General features: G+C 37.3%; 1 protein-coding gene and 1 long non-coding RNA gene across 2 annotated transcripts; both read right to left on the reverse strand.

Moving 5' to 3' along the window:
- LOC109840966 lies at nucleotides 13733-14184 on the reverse strand. Its single transcript, XR_002247100.1, has 3 exons — nucleotides 14034-14184; nucleotides 13849-13948; nucleotides 13733-13762 (listed from the first exon to the last, which is right to left on the reverse strand). It is a non-coding gene; the product is annotated as an uncharacterized LOC109840966 (long non-coding RNA).
- LOC109842493 lies at nucleotides 16052-20008 on the reverse strand. Its single transcript, XM_020411362.1, has 11 exons — nucleotides 19754-20008; nucleotides 19472-19636; nucleotides 19154-19402; nucleotides 18853-19072; nucleotides 18636-18775; nucleotides 18473-18554; nucleotides 18227-18358; nucleotides 17874-18049; nucleotides 17118-17744; nucleotides 16690-16801; nucleotides 16052-16581 (listed from the first exon to the last, which is right to left on the reverse strand). Exons 1-11 carry the CDS (start codon nucleotides 20006-20008, stop codon nucleotides 16052-16054), a joined length of 2688 nt encoding a protein of 895 aa, XP_020266951.1.

Below are 22516 nucleotides of genomic sequence, written 5' to 3' on the forward strand. Positions count from 1 at the left end.
AGAGAGAGGGGGGGAGAGAGAGAGAGGGGGGGGGAGAGAGAGAGAGAGAGAGTGTGTGTTGAGTGTGTGCGTGTGTTTGAGGAGAGAGAGTGTTGCGTGCGTGTGTCTGAGGAGAGAGAAATCGAGAAGAGAGAGGGAGGGGGACTACTAGTTAACTGCACGAGACTACTAGTCCCGTGCAACTCAAAAAATTGTAAAAGGTCAATTTTGCTGTTTTTTTTTCTCTAAAAAGGTCGATTTTGCTCATTAATTTTGAAAAAGAGTTGTTTTTAAAAATTTGTCCAAAAAGAAAAGATCTAAATTGTACAAAATAGAATAGTCGAACAAATGATATGCACACCGAAAGTCCGTATGTTTTCCGGTTAAGACTGATAGGATAGTACTGAGTGTGCCAATGACTAGGTGCAAACATGGATAGTTCTTTGAGAGAGGAATAAGCTTCAATAGAGAATAAGGAAGAAAATGAATAGTGGAATACATGTCCAACCATGAATATTGGGATAAAGGCAGTTGTTGTAATCATGATACTCTGCATTCACAATCAAGTCTACATATTGATCTTGGAAAGTGAAGCATATCAAGGATATGGAGTCATTTTGTAATATGAGAATAGCTGTTGCATACCTCATAACCAAACATTACAGACTTTGTCAACGCATTTTTATCATATGAAATGCAATATTACAGTCTGATCCTAGGAATCCATATACGCTAATATCCATTAGTTGACAGACGTTCAATAAATGTTTCAGATAATTAAAAATGGCGACCAGAAAGATATTATGATGTCATTTTCTGAATCGTTTTACAATCAAGCTACACCTTTAAAAACAATGCAAAGAGAACTCCACATTGTCTACTTGTCAGCTCTCTTTTTGCCCGAGTTGTTCAAAATTCCATTTTCACACAGTGACAAAACTGTGACATAAAAACATCTACCTCACCACATACTCTCCTTAATAATTTTTTTTTTTGGTTTGCAGACAATTGACTTATAATGTATGATTAATATCACCTCTGTGCTTCCCCTTCCATTTTGCTCCTCTTTCTTTGAAGTGTCCACAAGACAACCCAGACAAATAAGGTAAAATAATGATAGTAAAAATATACTCGAATGCATTATGCAGGAATGGACTCAAATATAAAACATACATAGTAAACATGTCTACTAGACTAAATATGTGCATGCAGCTACATGCCAGCACTACATACATGCATGCATACATACATACATACACATATATGTGCAACAATACATTCATTTCATAGCCAATATGAACATGTATCAAACTTTTCTTATGTTCCTCTTTAACTAACAGATGTGAAATGGAACTAGAAGAAACCAAAATAAAAATCATAGGATAGCCATCATATTCTGAGAATTAAGAATGAAAAATCTCATCAAACATGCAGAAAACATAGACACACCTACTCAGATCAATCTTCTTTTTCTGTAAAGCAAATTCCAGACGAAGAGTAGTAGTCACAAGAACATCACAAGGTATTTTCGCATAATCACCAGATTTAGAGAGCTCCTTAGTCATTAATTTAATGTAGAATTTTCTTCCTTTTGTCAGTTTCTTGCACTCCTAGTAGTTTGTGCAGCTAATTCTCTGGTAGGACAAAGAATTACAGGTTTGATTCCATCCCTGGACCCTGGTTAGTCATGAAATAAATTGAAACAAGATACATGGAAAAAAATGTACTACGCTTGCAAATGATACCTTAATTTTCATAAGTATTTGACAAAGGAAGGCCAGCATCTCGCCAGACCCAGGAATAGCCTGCCTTTGAATAGGTGTAGGTTCTTTAAACCCAAGCTATTAAGATAGATGTAAAAGTCAGCTATTAAGAATAGTAAATTATGTAGGCACCACAAGGAGCAAATGTTGCAGGTGCTTACTGAAAGGAGTACAGGAATAACCTGCCTTTGAATAGGTGTAGGTTCTTTAAACCCAAGCTCTGCTAAATTAACGTAATAAGTATGTTTTACAACCATACCTACAGTAAAAGTCAAAGCAGGAAAACCATGAGAATGCTATTCCATTTATAAAAGGCATAAGGAAAAGAATATACCGCATTACCACTGCAAAATAAAAGGGAAGACACCACTGAGAAAGACGACTAACATAGAACTGTTTATCGATGCGTTACCCAATAACGGGTGGAGAGTCAGTTTTTTACATTGTATAACATCGAGAGGTAACATTAGTAAGGAGAACACACTTCAATCAGATCTGAGCAATGGAAGCTGTAGCTTGACGAATTAGAGTGGATAACGAATATTAACTGAAATCCACTCTGAACATTTTCAGTATCTGGTTTATGTACCATACTTCCCCTCCCATGCACGTGCTAGTTAAGTGACTAGTATAGGGTTTAATAAAATATGCAAAATTACAATCCTACAACATATACACTTTCCAAATACCATTGCCATCTCTAACTCCTTGTTTATCCATCATCTCTCCTCATATATTTATGAAACATCTTGGAATAATCTTTAAAATTGATTTTACATATAATACAATTCCATGTTGTCCCATTAAAGATGCAATTTTCCTTTCTTCACTTTTTAATTGCATCGTTATCGTGTGATTGTTTGACAACTAGCCACACAACAATCGGTACTTTGATTTACCGACCCTTTGATTCATAACCATTCTCAATGGGAGTCTACCGAATCACAAAAATCTACTAAGCCTACCTTAGTATCTCTGTTTTAAAAAACATCTGCCTAGTCCGCTTAGGCGTACGCCTATGTCTAGGCAGTACCTAGACCGCCTAACTAGCGCCTAGCGTCTAGACGGTATTTAGGCTGCCCACCTTGATTTTACGAGCGTTTATGGGAGCATTGTCTGCTTACGTGGATTGCACCCTGTAGGCCTTGGTTGTGATTTTATTTGTTGTAGCCTACACGTCCTCCAAACTCCATTAACCTCCAAAAATGAACACCTCCACTACCTCCTCCGACCTTCAACAAAACCTTATCGACCAGAGAAATCCGCCTAGACACCAGTCCGACATCTAAGCTTTCTATAACATTGACATTCACTATCAATTATTATAATTAAAAAAAATTCTTAGGCTCTAACCTTGTTAATTATTATTTTGGATATTTAGTATCTAAGTATGCATGATTTATTGTGAAACTAAAATTGCTATCTTTTTTAAAAATTTATTTGAATTTAATACATATTTTTATCAATTATTATAATTAAATAATTTAAAAATAGTCAAATGTCTAGGCGCTGCCTAGACGTACACCTAGGGGTCTAGGCACTAGGCGCTCGCTCAAACGTCTAGTCTGCCTAACGTCTTTTGTAACATTGCCGAGCTCTCCCGATCTCTGTAACTACTAACAAGGTAAAGAGTACTTCTTAAATATCTATTTAAGTTAGTTAACAACAGTAACTTAAACTTAAGAAGTGTAAGTTAACAGTAAACTTAAGTTTAAGTTTAAGTTAAACTTAAGTTTAAGCTAATAGTAGACTTAAGTTTAAGTTTAAATTTAAGTTAATATTAAGTTTTTTGTTGATGGTAAACTTAAGTTTAAGTAAACAGTAAACTTAAGTTAACAATATTTTAGTTAACAGTGAACTTAAGTTTAAGTTTATTGTTAACTTAAACTTAACAGTAACTTATAAGTTAACAGTAATTTGTGTTGATAATAAGTTCACTGTTGAGATGAACTTATAATTTGAGTTGAGAAGTATAAACATATAAAAATCTATTGTAATTGGTAAACCAAGCAATTTAGTTAATAGTGTTGGTACTTTAGTATTTATGTATTTTTGATTGAGTAAATATATATATTTATCTTCAAGTATCACAATTAAAAAAAAAAAAAAACGTCCAGAAACCGTTTAGGCGCCCGCCTAGGCGACTAAACGCTGGGCGCCAAGTCCGACGCCTAGAAGCGCCCAACGTTTAATATAACATTGCTTAGTGTTAAGAGTCAAACTGTCTTAATGAGTACATCTTTATCTTGAATTTAGATTAGGCTAGGGTTACAAGTTAAGATCTATCTTTATCTTTATTTAGAGGTTTTTAAGTTTGTTTACATTTTTTTATTTAGCGGAGAAGATAGCACACAACAAAATTGAATAAAAGAGTAGAAATCATTAGCCGACCCCAAAAAGTTTGAACTTTGTTGTTATCATTGTTGTATTAGAACTTGAATGTCACTAGAAATATGGTTCTTTTGATTTAGGCCTCTATGCATAGTCTTTACTAAATACATATAATTAATTTTAACAGAAAAGTAGACTTTTTCTACGAATCAAATTGATTACAAATTCTCATGTTATTGTCTGCCTAATTTGAGTATTGTGTTCCTGGTTGTCCTTGTTTTCCCCTTTTGTTCTTATATTCTTTTTCAATTTTGTTTCTTTAAAGAATCTAGCAATAATTTTGCACCAGAGCTAAAAGGTGAAACATCTTCATCATGAACATTAACTTTCGGAGATCAACATCAGATGTAAAATCTATTTAGACAAATCCAAAATTTAGGATATGAATCATCATTAGCTTCTCTAACATGTCATTCACTTCTCTTAAATCAGCTTCCACAAGGAACAAGGAACTTTATTCCATACAGTAAAGTAACTAGACAGGAAAAGTAAATTCTGATATGACTTCCTTCTTCCATCTCCACCAATGAATTATTCTTTCTTCATAGTCATCTTCACGGTACCTTTTGAAGTTCATGCAGAGTTATTACTTCTCCTCAAGAACATTTGGTGCTTCAAGGAACAGATAGAAGAAATAAAAAATGCCTTAATACTCTGAAGAATATCTGAGTTTTATCTCACCACTTAAAGATATGGCTTCTAAGTGAAAGTGGAGCTCGACTTGTTTCACAATCTGAATTGAAGTAAGTCATAAAAGAGGCATGAGATCATTGATAACTTCGTGATCCCTTTAACACATGTTCTCTATCAATGAATCTTTTTGCAGCCGCAGAATAACACCAATGGTCTGATTTATTTAGTTGAAGGAAGGGGGCAATGGACACCTTTAACCCTCCTCAACATTTCTTCATTACAAGTTACCATTGTACAAGCATTCACCTCCAATAACCATCTACTTGACCTCCCTAAGATTTACTTTACTGCATATGAAATCTTCATATAAAGTTTCCAACTTTCCATTAAGAAATCTATTACACTTGATTCATCAAAGAGCATTTTAGCTAGAGTTAGTTCTGATATGAAAGTCATTACTGATTCTGGGATCCCAAACAAATCAAATAGACCATGACCTCTTTTCCGTGTCTAAATAAATTGAGCTGGATATTCCTCCTAGTAATAAAAGTCACAACTGATTATGGGTCCCAAACGCATCAAATAGGTATCTGATATTTCTAATGTTCTTTTAACTGTTGATTACTCTTACATATTATTAGAAACCTTTTCTTATTACAATCCTTAGTTCAATCCTAATTAGATCAAAATGTGTAATTTCTTTATTGACTATTCTTTAAATCACACATATATTCTTTTGTTATATAGAAAAACCTTAAACATTCTCAATGCACTATTTTGTTAGAGTCTAAAAGAAGATGGCCTCGTGTCTGTTTCAACTCAAAAAATTACTTTTCCCTACTCCATCCATCAGAACATTCAGGTGTCTGTTTCAACTCAAAAAGATTACTTTTCCATATTCCATCCATCAGAACATTCAGATGGCGGAGCTTCAAGAAGTTAAAACTTAAAAGCAAGGCCAATACCGTTTAGAAAAGACAAAAAAATTCTCCTTTGGACCATTGGTATTTATAGAAAGGTTTACAGGGACATCCACAGAGATCTATATAGAGGTGGGTGGAGCAAGCATCCGGGCATTGCGAGAATGATGCTTCGGGGAAAATGCTAGGAAAGGACTGTGTAAAATCATTTCACAATAAAATTTAATTAATTTAGATCGAGTGTTAACAATTTATTTTAGAACCCCATATCTCTGGTTGACTTTCCATTTACAACTGATCTTATGTAAGCCAACCCTAATCCAACTGTCACCATTCCTAAACTTAAATAAATTTAGGGATGCACATTTCTTTTGTTATGTTAGATAAGTATACGTGAAATTATCCTTAGTCCATCATTATCTGTGGATAGTGGAGTGGTTTCTATTGACAAAAAGGACACGTGTTCTCTGATGAACTTATGTCTCTCCCCCTTTTGTTTTGTCATGCCATCTGCTCATGTTAACTACTTATCTCATTTCACCCATAACATATGCAACACCATCTGTTGATTCTTCATTAAGTATCACTCTAGCTTACTGTTTATTCTATGATGGGAATGTTCAGTTGAACATAAGAGCAGATTGACATTATTGGATGCACTCCTTTTTATGTTCATTGTGCAACGAATTCTGTCAAGCATGCATGGCATTGTTTCAATGTTAAATTGCCTCAAGGTTTTCTAAGTATGATGGTCCATATCCATAAATCTTCCTCCTTTATTGAGAAGCGCTTGACTCATAAAAAGTGATTTTAAGTGAAGGTGAAAATTTGTGTGGGTATTGTCCCAATGGTCCCCCCTTCTTTATTTTTATTAGATTTTACCTTACTATTTTTGAGTGACATAGGATAGGTGTTCCAATTTTCTAATCGTTTTATATTTTGAATTGTATCAAGGACATTCTTACTCAAAATTAGATGAAATCATCACTCGTGATGAGGTGATTTACTATTTCTTGTCTATCCTGTGTTTTATATGTTCTTTTGATGATTAATAACTTAAGTGGGTACATGGAGTAGAGTAGTTCTTTAGTTGGTGCTTGATGCCCTCTCCAAACTTTCTTGTCATTCCGCGTGTGTTGTCCTGCATGTTCCTTATGTACGAGGCTCATCTACATAGACCTGTTTGCTTGAGGATCCAAATGTGACCATTTTGTGTATTATTTTATTATTACTTATCTTGTTCTTCTGTGCCAGATTAAGTTATTTTCCCGTGTTTGAGTTTATTGCTAGGTATTCTTAAAGTTGTCCTTCCTAATTGATCATCTAATTGGCATCTAGCATTTGAATCACTTCAATGATTTCATGACTTGCCATCACAGATTCATATACTGAAAAGGTGTGTTAGGCTGCACCTTTTGCTATCCTCTAATACCCTCTTCGTATGTTAGTTTGGATGGCTAAGACATGTCAGGTCCCATAGTGCACACCCTGCCATCCTGTGGGACATCTACCCGGTACGTAAGATAGTAGGGTAGTGAGTATAGCTCCTCTCAAGTCCATTTTAGAGGTACTCTGCAAAAAAGAACTATTTATATGTCATGAAAAATAATTCGCTGATGTAAATCATATGTAAGTTGAATTTATGATCAACTAGATTAAAGTATGATTGTCATGCCCCAGGCCCGCGAGCCCGTTGGCGCGTGCAAGCCGTGGAACCCACCGAGTGTAACGCACTGTTTGGCTTAAACCACTGCCAAAATCTACTAGCCGATGTTACACTTTGAGTCTTCACTAAACCCTTTAATTTCTCATTCTCTCACCGATGTGGGACTATTTTTTTTTTTTTTTGCAAATGTCGCTATTGTTGTTGCTGTCAGTGGGATGTCACAATGATAACTTATCAACATTAGTCCTAATTTTGCAGGCTCTTTAGTTTATTCAAATTATAAATTTATAATTGATTTAATAAACTAACACAAAGTATATTATAAGGTCTTTACTGAATCTGTCCATTAACAAGAACATTATAACATACCATCAATAACAATCATATCTTGAGCTTAATTCTGCAAAACTTTGAAGGGGTGACGGAACATTACATCCCGAAATGTAAAGCCCATACTTTTTTAGGAGAATTGCAGCTTGCTGAAACAAAACAGTATTTTTTTCCCTTGTAATAAAAGCAAATTTTAACCCAAAGCAGAATAGAAAATTAAAAAACAAAATGGAAAATTAAAAAACAAAATGGAAAATTAAAACCTCAATCTCCTTCTCTACTTCCTCCTTCAGATGAGAAGAATCATCTCCTAATTCCCTGGATTTCTGAACCTTTTCCTTCAGCGGCTCCGAGCTCTTAAACTGTCAGGAGCCAACACTAAGACAACTGGAGTTGAGGTTGGAAGCTGGGAAAGATTCTGCATAACTGTGTGCACTATCGGACTGATACACAAGAACAAGGACTGATATGCAATTATTATGGGGCTAGCATGCAAATTCTCATAGTTCAAGGGCTATAATAAATATTTGACTGTTTGTTAGATTTCTGTTAGAGAACTTAACTGTCTGCACATGAACAGTTAAGTCAGTTAGTTCTGTTATTACTGATGCAAGTGTGTGCACGTGCACAGTCTATTAGAGTGAGAGGAATTGTATAAATAGATGTTGTAATGATTGAGATTTAGGTTTTTTGCTTTGAATAAGAAATCTCTTCTCCTCAGTTCTCTACAATATTCTTGTCCTTTCTCTCTTTTCCTCTCAAATCTCTGTCTCTTCTTCTTCAAGTTGAATTTAGTTGAAATCAATGGCTAGAAAGGTGAATCGAGGTCTCCGATCCTCACAATTGGTATCAGAGCAACAAGAAACTGAAGCTGGCGCTGAGGATTTCTTGAATGATCAAGAGGAAGTTGAGGTTGAGGAGCCTACTCTAGAAGATAGATTTGCTCGACTAGAGGATGCTGTTGTCAGGAACAGTTCTGTCAATCGACAACAGGATTCTTTCAATCAGAAATTTTCAACTCAGATGGGTGAGCTCTCTTCTAAGCTGGAGTTTCTAATCCAAGAGTTCAAGAATTTCAAGAATTCTGACCAAGGAATTCTTGGCTCTGGACCGAGGGAAGATCATAGGAATAGGAGTGATCACAGTAATGGATATCAGACCCTAAGTCGAAGAACTCCTGAGTTCACTGGGGAATTCCAACCTGTCAACAGCTTTGGTAATATGTCAACTCCAAGAAACTCTTTCTTTAGCAATCAAAAACTTGTTCAACCAAAATCTTTACGGCTGGATTTTCCTTCTTTCTCTGGATCTGAAAATATTATAGCTTGGTTAGAGCAAACCGAACAATTTTTTGAGTATTATGACATTAAAAAAGATGAATGGGTCAAGGTCTGTTCCTTCTACCTAAGGGATGAGGCCTTGCAGTGGTATAGATGGTTCACTAGGAATATTGAAGATTATTATCACTGGACTGTTTTTAAAGAAGAAATTATAACAAGATTTGGTCCTAGTGAACTCACGAGGCCATATGATGCTTTCTCAACACTGAGACAGACTTCTACAGTCAGGAGTACTTGGGGAAATTTGAGCAAGCATTGGGATTGTTAGATGATCAACCCTCTAGAAGACACATTCTTGAGAGGTTTATAGGGGGATTAAAAGATGAATTGAGATATGATGTTTCAGCAGCTAGACCAACTTCTTTAAAAGGGGCTGTATCCTTGGCCAAACTATTTGAGGACAAACAGAAAAATGAAAGAAAATATAAGGGTCACTGGAGTTACTCAAACTCAGAAGGTTCTTCAATGAACAAATCACAGAATCCTTCTCTTAAGTCTTCAGATCCTCAAGCAGTCAGACCCTTCCACCAGTTTAAGAAACTGACCCCTGAAGATATACAAAAGAAAAGAAGTCAGAACTTGTGTTTTACATGTGATGAAAAATGGCATAGGGGTCATCAATGCAAAGGAAAACAATTATTTGTCTTAGAAGGAATCATAGAGGGTGAATTGGATAGGACTGAAGTGGATTCTGGAGAGGAGGAAGAAGGAGATTCTGCAGTTATGGAGTTGGCTGAAAGCTTGGTCAGGGGAGCTCCCTCTATTTCTGTACAAGCATTGAATGGCATTACTGCTTCCCACACAATTAGGGTAGTAGGATATTACAAAAATCAGGCTATTAACATTTTAATAGATTCAGGATCTACACACAATTTCATCAATACCAAACTGGTTAAGAAACTGGGTATAACTGTGACAGAGTCAAGTAATTTTGAGGTTCTAGTAGCCAGTGGTGAACTAATTAAAGGAGGAATATGTCCAGGGGTATCTTTGGACTGCCAAGGGGTGAATATTCAGGTTAACCTATTGGTTATGCCTATGGGAGGTAGTCAAGTGGTTCTAGGGGCTGATTGGATGAGAACATTGGAGGATATCACTCTAAACTTCAATAAGCTACAGGTGACATTCATGACTGAGGGGGTTAAGAAAACCTTACAAGGGGTACTCCCAGATGATCTGCAGTTAGTTGACAGTAAGCAAATTGCAAAAACTATCAGGGAACAAGAGCAAGGGTTCCTCATCCAATTGTGCAGTGTGAGTCTACAAAGGTGCACAACAGAAGGTGCACAGGGAGACTTACCTTCAGAAGTGCAAGAACTGATACAAGAATTTGAAGATGTATTTCAGGAGCTACCACATCTTCCTCCTAAAAGGGACAGATCATAAAATCCCACTGGAAAATGGCACAAAACCAATCTGTATCAGACCATACAGGCATGCACACTTTCTAAAAGATAAAATTGAGAAACAAGTAGAAGACATGCTTAACAAAGGGATCATCAGACCTAGCAACAGTCCTTTCTCCTCTCCAGTTGTGATGGTTAAAAAATCTGATGGGGGGTGGAGGATGTGTATTGATTATAGATCTCTTAATCAAGTTACCATCAAGGATAAATTTCCAATACCTGTCATAGATGAACTCTTGGATGAATTACATGGGACAAAATTCTTTACTAAGCAGGATTTAAAATCTGGATATCATCAGATTAGAATGCATACAGCTGATATTCCAAAAACTACCTTTAGGACCCATAGTGGACATTTTGAATTTCTGGTAATGCCATTTGGCCTCACTAATGCTCCTTCTACTTTTCAAGCCCTTATGAATGCTATCTTCAAAGACCTACTCAGGAAATCTGTCCTTGTCTTCTTTGATGATATTTTGATATATAGTGCAAGGTGGCAGGACCATTTGTTGCATCTAAGACAAGTGTTTCTGATTATGCGGGCACATCAGTTGGTAGCAAAAATGTCAAAGTGCAGTTTTGGACAACATCAAGTAGAATATTTAGGCCATGTTGTATCACAAGAAGGGGTTGGAGTTGATACTAACAAGATCAAGGCTATCATTGACTGGCCAAGGCCAACAACTTTGAAGAGGTTGAGAGGTTTTTTGGGTCTAGCCGGATACTATAGAAAGTTTATCAGGGGATTTGGAGCAATTGCACAGCCCTTGACACAACTTTTAAAGAAAGGAGCTTTTATGTGGACTGACTGCACTGAAAAGGCCTTTGAAGCATTAAAGGGGGCACTGACTCAACCTCCAGTCTTAGCTATGCCCAATTTTAATCTAATATTTGTCATTGAATGTGATGCTTCAGGATCAGGTATTGGAGCTGTATTGATGCAAGAAGAAAGACCCATAGCTTACTTCAGTTCTGCTTTGAAAGGAAGGAATATTACACTTTCCACATATGAGAAAGAGTTAATGGCAATCATTCTGTCAACAAAAAAATGGCAGCAGTATTTACTAGGCAGGAAATTTGTGATCAGAACTGATCATCGGAGTCTCAAATACCTATTGGAGCAAAGGATTCATACAGGTATTCAAAATAAATGGCTTGCAAAATTACATGGGTATGATTATAGGGTGGAATATAAGCCAGGCAGGTTGAATAAGGCTGCAGATGGCCTATCTAGACTGCAGGATAATGAAGATGAGGTTCCTGCTCAAGATGAGGTTCCTGCTCCTATGGCTGAGGTTTCAGCACTTACTACTCTTACCAGTGATTGGTTAGAGGAGGTTAAACACATGTGTTCTATAGATGATTATTATAGGCAACTGGATGACAGATTGCTGCATGGGCAATTGGATGCTGGGAATTATTTTAAAAAAGGAGGGCTCTACTTCTACAAAGGAAAACTGTTGATTAGTCCTCAAGCTCAACACATCAAGTCTTCCTTATTTAAAGAGCATCATGATAGTCCAACAGCAGGGCATTCTGGAATCACCAGAACCTTACAGAGACTTAGGAGGGCTTGCTATTGGGAAGGTATGAAGAGGGATGTCCAGACTTATGTTCAAAATTGTGATATCTGCCAAAGATCAAAAGGGGAAAACATAGCTTCCCCAGGTCTCTTACAACCCTTACATGTTCCTGATTACATCTGGGAGGATCTTTCAATGGATTTCATCACTCAACTACCAAAAAGTGGGGATAAGAGTGTTATTTTTGTGGTGGTTGACAGACTGTCTAAGTATGCTCATTTTTTTTCATTATCACATCCTTACAATGCTCCCTCAGTTGCTCAGGTATTCTTTGAAGGAGTGTTTAGATTGCATGGCATGCCCAAGTCCATCGTAAGTGATAGAGATCCTTTGTTTACAAGCCTCTTTTGGAAAGAATTGTTTAAATTACAAGGCAGTCAATTGAAGTTCAGTTCAGCATATCACCCCCAGACTGATGGCCAAACAGAGGTCATTAATAAAATTTTAGAGGGTTATCTGCGTTGTTTTTGCTGCCACAAGCCTAAGGAATGGAGTAAATGGTTGCCTTTAGCTGAATATTGGTATAATACCACCTGGAAAGTATCTACAAATACCACTCCTTTTGCAACTGTATATGGTAGGCAGCCTTGGTATAATACCACCTGGAAAGTATCTACAAATACCACTCCTTTTGCAACTGTATATGGTAGGCAGCCCCCTTCTTTGCTCACCTATATCCCTAACAGCTGCAAGGTTGAAGCAGTGGATGGGGTTCTTTTTTCCAGGGATATAACCCTCCAGTTTTTGAAGGACAGCTTGAAGAAATCAGTGGTACAAATAAAGAAATTTGCAGATAGACACAAGAGCAACAGGAGCTTTACAGTAGGTGATTGGGTTTATCTTAAGCTCCAGCCTTATAGGCAAGTTAGTGTCTCTTCATGCAAACCTCACAAACTATCTCCCAAGTATTATGGCCCATATCAGATTTTGGAGAGGATAGGTGAGGTAGCTTACAAGTTGGAACTGCCTACTCATGCCAAGATCCACCCTGTTTTTCATGTTTCCCAGTTAAAGAGGAGGGTAGGTACTGATATCATTTTACAAAGTGACCTGCCTAATTATGTGGAAGAAATAATTGATGAACCTGAAGCTATATTGGATAGAAGGACAGTCATTAAAGAGAATCATTTGGTCTCTGAGGTTCTTATTAAGTGGAGGCAACAGCCTTTGATAGATTCAACTTGGGAATCATAGTGGGACTTGGTGAAGAGGTTTCCCACTTTTGACCTTGAGGCAAGGTCAAATTTAAGTGGGGGGAATTGTCAGGAGCCAACACTAAGACAACTGGAGTTGAGGTTGGAAGCTGGGAAAGATTCTGCATAACTGTGTGCACTATCTGACTGATACACAAGAACAAGGACTGATATGCAATTATTGTGGGGCTAGCATGCAAATTCTCATAGTTCAAGGGCTATAATAAATGTTTGACTGTTTGTTAGATTTCTGTTAGAGAACTTAACTGTCTGCACGTGAACAGTTAAGTCAGTTAGTTCTGTTATTACTGTTGCAAGTGTGTGCACGTGCACAGTCTATTAGAGTGAGAGGAATTGTATAAATAGATGTTGCAATAATTGAGATTTAGGTTTTTTGCTTTGAATAAGAAATCTCTTCTCCTCAGTTCTCTACAATATTCTTGTCCAATTCTCTCTCTCTTCTTCTTCAAGTTGAATTTAGTTGAAATCAATGGCTAGAAAGGTGAATCGAGGTCTCCGATCCTCACATAAACACACTGAACGCCTCCACAATCTCAGCTATCACAATTCACAAAACAATAAATAAAAAATAAATACTATGTAAAAATCACAACTTTTTGCACAGCTATAAATGCGGAGTTTACCGGCGCCCTTCTCTTTCCGCTTCCGCTTCTTTCTCCTTTTTGGTTATCGTCACAGACGGTGACTCAATCGCCTCAAATTCCTCTAATTTCTGCTCCTTCTCTGTATCTTTTGGCTGGATTTTTAGGGTGCGATTTAAAGATTTCGAAGGAAAAAGTGAATTTCGGAGAAAGAGAGGAGATGTTACCTTGAATCGAGCGATGTCGTTGGCGAATCTCTTCTTATCGAATCGGAGGCCGGAGTATAGAATCGAGGATGCCTTCTCCGTCGCCGGTGAAGATCGAGATAAACCCTAGAAATTTGAGTAGAAAGTTGGCGTGAGGTTTTGGGGCTGTTTGGTTGTTTTGGTAAATGTATTTATGTCATAACTTGGAAAGTTGTTGTCCAGCTCATCAATTTTACTTTTATACTTTTCTTTGTTTGTTTTTGATTCCATTGGAATCATAAATTATTTGTTTGGTTTGTAAATGTAACTTTAATTGTTTGTCTAGAAAGTATAAAAAGTGATCCCTACTCAAATAATCATATTGGTTGGAATTATTTTTTATTATTTTTTCCTGACTTCAATGTCAGCTTTCTGCTAAAATCATGTCTTTTTTTTTATGAAATCACTTTACAAGCCACATCAGCACATGAAATCACTTTACACTATTTTTACAACTACAAACAAACAATTGAAAGTGATGAAAGCTGACATTGGGATCCACTTTTTTACACTTTCCATCCTTTTACATGGTAAAAAACATACAACCAAACATCCCTTTTACAGAAGAGGAAATAAATTTGGGCTAGGGTTTAAGTAAAGGCAGAAACGATAAGTAAAACGATAAGTAAAACCATTTGTAAAAAACATACAACCAAACATCCCCTCTTTTTTTAACGCTTTTATTTCTTTTTGACTTCGAAGAGCATCAGATGTTGTTAAATGCTTCGTTAAATAAGGTGCATTATTCATTTGCATGGTTTTTTTATTTTTTTTTTATTACAATTTCCATCATGTGCATACACTTATTCATTTTCCAACTAGAAAATGTAACTTAAAAATAATCATTTGGAGCTATTTGTTTGAGAGAAAATAAAATTGCAGAAGTAAATACTACCGTCATTACGCTTCCAATGCTCAATTAACGACATTCTGAATAGAAATTTAAATAAGGTTAAATTATGGGTAAAATCTTGCTTAAAAATTGTACAAAATGCTTGATTACAACAAATATTGCGGCTTCTCAGTAATGAAGCAAGAAAGAAGGCCAATGATACATTAAGAAAAAAAAAATTCAATTTCAATTTTTTTAGCTTTTTGCATCAATTGTATTTCAAACAAACACGAGTTTGTATTGAAAAAATATGTCGCATGGTAAAATTGCAGATATATATAAACAATGTATTTAAAGTAAACTTTCATTCGAATAAGTATCGCATACATGCACGGTGCATATTAAAGTTTGTGTTAGGTTTGTAGTGGACTTCAAGGTAATATTTCAAAACCCGAATTAAGGGACTTGACTTTCCTTTGCCTTTAAAATGATATTTGCCCAAATATCTACAAGAGTTACTGTAAATTTGCCTCCCAAGTTAATTCAAATCTAGATTATTCTACAATGATCACTTGTTACAGCCAAAAGATCATTCTCAAACTTCATAAACACAGAGATAATAAAGAATATATTTATAAGAGATTTTACTTCTGTAGAGAATAGAGAAAACCCTAATTGTTGTTTATTGAGATAATAAGAGAGATATATATAGCTATACAAATAGGGTTAAGGTTAACGGGTAATAGCCCATTAACCCAATACCCAATACTTAATTTAATACTCACCCTTAAGCTGAAGCATAGATATCTATCATGCCCAGCTTGTCACCTATAGTAGAGAACACATTTGAAGAAGTAGCCTTGGTAAGAATATCATCAAGTTGCTGTGAGGACGGAGTGAATATGAGAGATACTATCTTCTTCTCCCAAGCATCTCTAACAAAATTGTAGTCAACTTCAATATGTTTTGTCCTCTCATGAAACACATGATTCTGTGCAATATAAATGGCAGACTGGTTGTCACAATGCATTGGCATGGGTCCAGGCTGAACAAAATCAAGCTCTGTCATAAACTTTCGTAGCCATACCATCTCACAAGCAGTGTGAGCCATTGCTCTATATTCGGCCTCTGCACTAGATCGTGATACTACATCTTGTTTCTTGCTTCTCTAAGTCACAAGATTACCTCCAACAAAAGTACAGAATCCTAAGGTTGATTTTCGGTCTCTCATATCTCCTGCGTAGCCAGCATCAGAAAAAGCCGAAATGTGAGTATGCCCATGCTTCTTATATAGCAATCCCTTGCCAGGACAACTCTTGACATATGCCAAAATTTTCAAAGCTGCCGTCCAATGAACCTCTCTAGGTTTGTGCATAAACCTGCTCAGTACACCTACTGCAAAAGTAATATCAGGTCCGGTAAATATCAAATATATTAGCTTCTCAATTAGTCTTCTATATTGTCCAGCATCATCTAGTAGAGAGGTATCATCACGCCACAAATCAACATTTACTTCCATTGGAGTGCTTGCAGGTTTGCATTCCAAGAGACCTCCTTCTTCTAGTAAATCTAGCACATACTTTCTTTGGGACAACAACAGGCCATGCTTTTGATATGCAACTTCAATCCTAAGAAAATACTTTGGCTTTCCCATGTCCTTAGTGACAAAATGACGGTTTAGATACTCATTAGTCTCAGCTAAGGCAACAGAGTCACTCCCAGTCAGCAGAATATCATCAACATATACGGTTAAAATAACCAAACCAGTTGTTGTGCGTCAAAGAAAGACAGAATAATCAGACTGACATCGTTGGAAACCAACATTAGAAATAACATTGCTGAACTTATCAAACCAAGCTTGAGGACTCTGCTTTAACCCATAGATGACCTTTCTCAGCATGCAGATAATATTCTCCCCCTGAGCAACATACCCAGGAGGTTGCTCCATATAAACCTCCTCGTCCAAATCACCATAAAGGAAAGCATTCTTCACATCTAGTTGGTGCATCGCCCAATCCATATTTCTTCACATCTAGTTGGTGCATCGCCCAATCCATATTAACAGCCAGAGAGAAAAGAATTTTGATGGAGTTAAGACGAGCAATGGGAGAAAAGGTTTCAAAATAATCGACGCCATATGTCTGTGTATAACCTTTAGCAACCAGGCGAGCTTTGTAACGGTCAACAGACCCATCGGGGGGATATTTCAGGGTATACACCTATCTGCAACCAACCACAGTCGTTCTAGTAGGAAGAAAAACCAAGTCCCAAGTTCCTCTAGAAAGTAGTGCATTCATTTCCTCATTCATAGCCTGCTTCCAAGCTGATACTAACATAGCTTCCTCATGTGACCTGGGTATAGATATAGTGGACAAGGACAAAGCAAACTGACGAAAAGATGAGTTGAGATGGTCATAAGAGACAAAAAGAGAGATAAGATATTTCAGGCAAGACCGTTTACCTTTTCGAAGAGCAATAGGGATATCCAGGTCAGAAGGAATAGAGGTCTCAACATGAGATAGACTGGCAGCTGGAGATGAAGATTCTTCAGGAGCAGATTCAGGGGTATGTACTTTTGGACGACGAGAGTATGTTAGTAGAGGCTTTGGTGCAGGAGCTACAGGAGCAGGTAATGGAATAGTAGTAGGAGCAGAGGAAGATAGTGGTACATATGGACACCCAATAGTAGTGGAAGTATATGAAAAATAGGGGACATACTCAAAAAATGTGACATCAGCAGACACAAAATATTTCCTGGTGGATGGATGATAACACCTATACCCTTTTTGAGTACGAGGGTATCCAATAAAAACACATTTGATGGATCTAGAAGACAACTTATCCAAACCAGTAGTTAAATCCTGAACAAAACACGTAGAACCAAAGACACGGGGGATCATAGAGAATTATTTTTTATCAGGATAAAGATAATTGAATGGTATTAAACCATCAAGGACAAAGGAAGGCATGTGATTAATCAAATAATTTACAGTGAGAACAACATCAGACCACAAATACTTTGGAACATTCATATGTATCATCAGTGTTCTAGCAACATCTAGAATATGCATATGCTTCCTCTCAGCAACTCCATTTTGTTGTGAAATGTAAGAGCAAGAAGTCTGATGAATAATGCCATTAAGAGCACAAAATTTTAAAACATCACCTTTCATATATTCCAAAGCATTATCAGTACGAAAAATACGGACAGAAGTAGAGAACTGGGTTTTTATTTCATAATAAAAGAGTTTAATAACGTGCGAGAACTTTGATCCCTCTTTTAACAGATAAAGTCGCGTCATGCGAGAGAAATCATCAACAAAGATAATAAAATATCGAAAACCTTTCACAAAGGGAACACGATAAGGACCCCAGACATCAGAATGAACCAACTCAAAAGCAAAGCTACTACGTTTATCAACTCGACTCTGAAAAGTAGCACGATGATGCTTACCCAGTTCACAAGACTCAGAACCTAAAGAGGAAATAGATGACTAAACAGAAACTACGGATATAAGTTTTTGTAGTGAAGGATATCCCTGACGCCAGTGCCATAATAAAGTAAAGTCAGACTGTGATGCAACAAGACCAGCATCTGGCACATTGTCGTCCAAATAGTACACACCTCCTCTCTCATGCCCCGAACCAAGCTTCATGCCAGTTGCTAGGTCCTAAAAAACATAATAAGATGGAAAGAATGTGACTTTACAGTTATTTTGTTTTGTAAACTTGCTAATAAATAATAGACTAACAGGGAATTTGGGAACATATAACACATCAATTAGTTTTAAAGAGGAAGTAGCATGAACTACTCCAACAGGGAATTTGGGAACATATAACACATCAATTAGTTTTAAAGAGGAAGTAGCATGAACTACTCCATCACCACGAACTGGAGAAAGAGTACCATCAGCAATAAAGAGGAAGTAGCATGAACTACTCCATCACCACGAACTGGAGAAAGAGTACCATCAGCAATGCGAATAGAAGAAAACTTATCAGAAAGATGTAAAGATACAAAGTGATCCTTTATACCTGTCATATGAGCTGAGGCTCCAGAATCTAGTACCCAGGGTTTGTGAGAAGAATCTATGTAAGCATCCATACTTGAAGAGTATGCATAAGTAGCAGAATGAATGTTCTGAGAGAGTTCTAGCTGGCGTAACCTCTCATAATCTGCCTGAGAAATCTGAATAGTAGGAGCAATAATAGATAGACTATCAGAAGTAGTAGCAGAAATAGATGAGTGAGTCGATTTGGTATTAGCTACCTGGGCCCACTGAGGACGACCAAACTTCTCCCAGCACTTCTCAGAAATATGATTGGTTCTCCCACAGTGACCATATTGACGTGAGCGCTTATCAGATTCACATGGCCTCCCACCAAATGAGCCACATCCTCCCTCTGAATCACGGCCATGACCACGACCGTGGCCTCTGCCCCGACCAGAGAATATGGCAGACTGATCTATTGTAGGTGGAGATGGTGCAGTAGTATCAGAAATAACACCAGTAGAAACCTACATGACTCTGGAGAATGTAGCAGATAGTGAGGGAATGATATCGCCACCTAATATCTGCCCTCTCACTTGGGACTGTAAAGTAGGATGCAATCCAGAAAGAAATTTGGACACTGCCAGATCTCGACGATACCGCAATAGCGTCGTTACATCAGCTACCGCAGGCTGATGCATCTCTAGTTCGTCTATCAGTCCCTTTAATTCACCAAAGAATTTCGGAACTGACTTATCTCCCTGTTTGAGTGCAAACAATCGCTCATAAATTTCAAATACACGGGAAACATTCTTCTCGTTCCCGTACATAATCTTTAGGTTGTCTCACATCTCCTTCGCAGTGGTTAAAAATATAACGCTGTTACTAATCTGTGCTTCCATACTGCTGAGAAGCCAATTCATAACATAATAATCAGATGAGAGCCATGAATTATAGGTGGGATCTGAGGTTGGTGGTGGGGATGCCAGAAGATGTGGTAGTTTGCTCTGAGTGCCAATAAAGATGCGGAAAGCTTGTGCCCACAGTAGATATTTTGCACCATTCAATTTAATAGTAGTTCCCAAGACTACCTTGGGCGCAGAGGTCTCACCAGCAACAATATTTTGCACCATTCAATTTAATAGTAGTTCCCAAGACTACCTTGGGCGCAGAGGTCTCACCAGCAACAATAGAAGGAGTAGTAGAGGAGGAGATGTCCCTTGGGCGCAGAGGTCTCACCAGCAACAATAGAAGGAGTAGTAGAGGAGGAGATGTCCGACATCGAAGTACTAGTCATTTTTTTTATTTTTGAGTAATTAACAATAGGAGACAGATAGTAGTCAAATAGGCAGATTAGTAGTAGAGATCCGTTCTTAAAACATAAACTAAGAGCAGATCAGGCGCAGGATTAGAGGCAGAGTGATAGATAGTCATGCCCTCACACCGCGTAGGCGAGATCACCTGAGGGAGAGAGCCCTGGCTTTTGTTTGCACAAATGCTCAATTTCTATATTCTTGTTTCTCGAATGAAACAAGAATAAAAGTGAAATATCTCAACAACGTGAGATAGACACTTTTCCTCTCATCAGTTCTATGATTGAAATATCAAGGGATACAATCGTCCTCTCATCAGTTCGAAGACTGAGATGTCGGGGAATAGGCAACACGCTGTAGGGGGGTGCGGTAGTCCGGCAAAGGAGGAGAGGAGGATTGCGGGTATAGAGGGAGGGGCGGCAAAAGGGGAGGAGGACGGTGGCTAGTAGTGGTGAAGAGGCGGCGGTTTTGGGAAGGGATTTGATACGGCTAGGGTTTCTTTCTCTGATACCATGTAGAGAATAGAGAAAACCCTAATTGTTGTTTATTGAGATAATAAGAGAGATATATATAGCCATACAAATAGAGTTAAGGTTAACGGGTAATAGCCCATTAACTCAATACCCAATACTTAATTTAACAACTTCTTTCAGGAGAACAAATTATACATATAGAGGTTCATACCTTTTTGCTTGGACAAGCATGGATTGATTCTCTTCGTTTATGCGCGCTTGAAAGTGCTGGTTACTATAGATTTTAAGTTCTTAAAACTGCAGGTCATTCCGAAACTTCATCAACACAGAGATAATAGAGGGTATGTTTGTAGGAGATTTTACTTCTTTCAGGAGAACAAATTATGTAGAGGTTCATACCTTTTTCCTTGGACAAGCATGGATTGATTCTCTTTTTTTATGCGTGCTTGAAAGTGCCGGTTACTATAGATTTTAAGTTCTTAAAACAACAGGTTTGCAGTTTTACAAACTATCAATTTGTAGTTAAAAAACTACCAGTTAGCCGTTTGAAAAATTACAGTTTTTGCTCCAGCAAACTACAGTTTTGACTGCAGATTTCTACAATTTTCTTACTATAGTTTTTTTTGCAGTTCCTCTATATATAGTTTTACTTAGTTATATAGGTTTTACAAGCATAATTGACCCGCGCAAGCCGCAGCATTTGCATGAAAAATGCCAGAAAAATAGGTAGTTTGAGCATTTGGTTGGAACATAAATCTAACTGCGTACTAAAGCGCTGAATTGCAAAAATCAGCTTAAAATTCATTTTCGGAGTATTTTGAGTCTAATAGTAATTTTTGAAGTGGGTAGGTTTAAAAATAATTAGGGGTAAGAGTTTGGATTTATATATATCAAAATATCCTTTTTTTTAGAATGGTTGGGTTTAAAAATCAACATGGATTTATATATATCAAAATATCCTTTTTTTAGAACTATTCAATTTGCGGATGACACCCTAATCTTCTCCAGGGCAAACTCTTCTGACATGGTTACTCTCAAGACAATACTCTCCATTTTTTCAAGTATTTCAGGGCTTTGCGCTAATCCTCAGAAATCTAGCCTCTTCTACCTTGGGAAAATCCCTCACAAAGGCAATTCATTGGCGGAGACTCTTAACTGTGCTGTAGGTTCCCTCCCATTCTCTTATCTGGGTCTTCCACTGAAAAGGGGATCTCTATCCAAAAGAGAGTGGCAACCTCTCCTAGAATCTTTCAAAAAGAAGCTATCCTTATGGAAGAACAAATCCCTCTCAATTGGAGGTAGACTAACCTTACTGAATTCTGTGCTCTCCTCTATTCCCCTTTATTACATGTCATTCTTCAAGTTGCCGGTATGGGTCATCAAGGCCATAGATAAGATTAGAAGAAATTTCCTCTGGAATGGTAATCATAACTTTGCTAGATCTAAATGTCTAATCAACTGGGGAATAGTATGTAAGGCCAAAGATGAAGGAGGGCTTGGGGTGATAGACATCCCCTCCTTTAATTCAGCCCTCCTCTCCAAATGGATCTGGAAAATTTTCAATAGATCATCCCTGCTCAGTGAAGTGTTTTTCTCCATTTATTCCAAATATGGAGCTAAACCTTTTGCTAATCATCCGAAGATTTCACACTCAAGATTTTTTCAGGACATTTTCTCATCACAATCCACCTTCTTCAACACTGTCAGATGGAATGTTGGTAATGGCATCACGGGCAGTTTTTGGCATGATAAATGGGCATCAGCTAACACTCTTAGCAGTCTCTTTCCACATGCATACAAGCTAGCCTTCTCGAGCAATTGTAGCATCGGATCGCAAGGAAGATGGGCCAATGGT

The sequence above is a fragment of the Asparagus officinalis genome, chromosome 5, assembly GCF_001876935.1.
Source record: "Asparagus officinalis chromosome 5, Aspof.V1, whole genome shotgun sequence".
NCBI classification, from domain to species: domain Eukaryota; kingdom Viridiplantae; phylum Streptophyta; class Magnoliopsida; order Asparagales; family Asparagaceae; genus Asparagus; species Asparagus officinalis.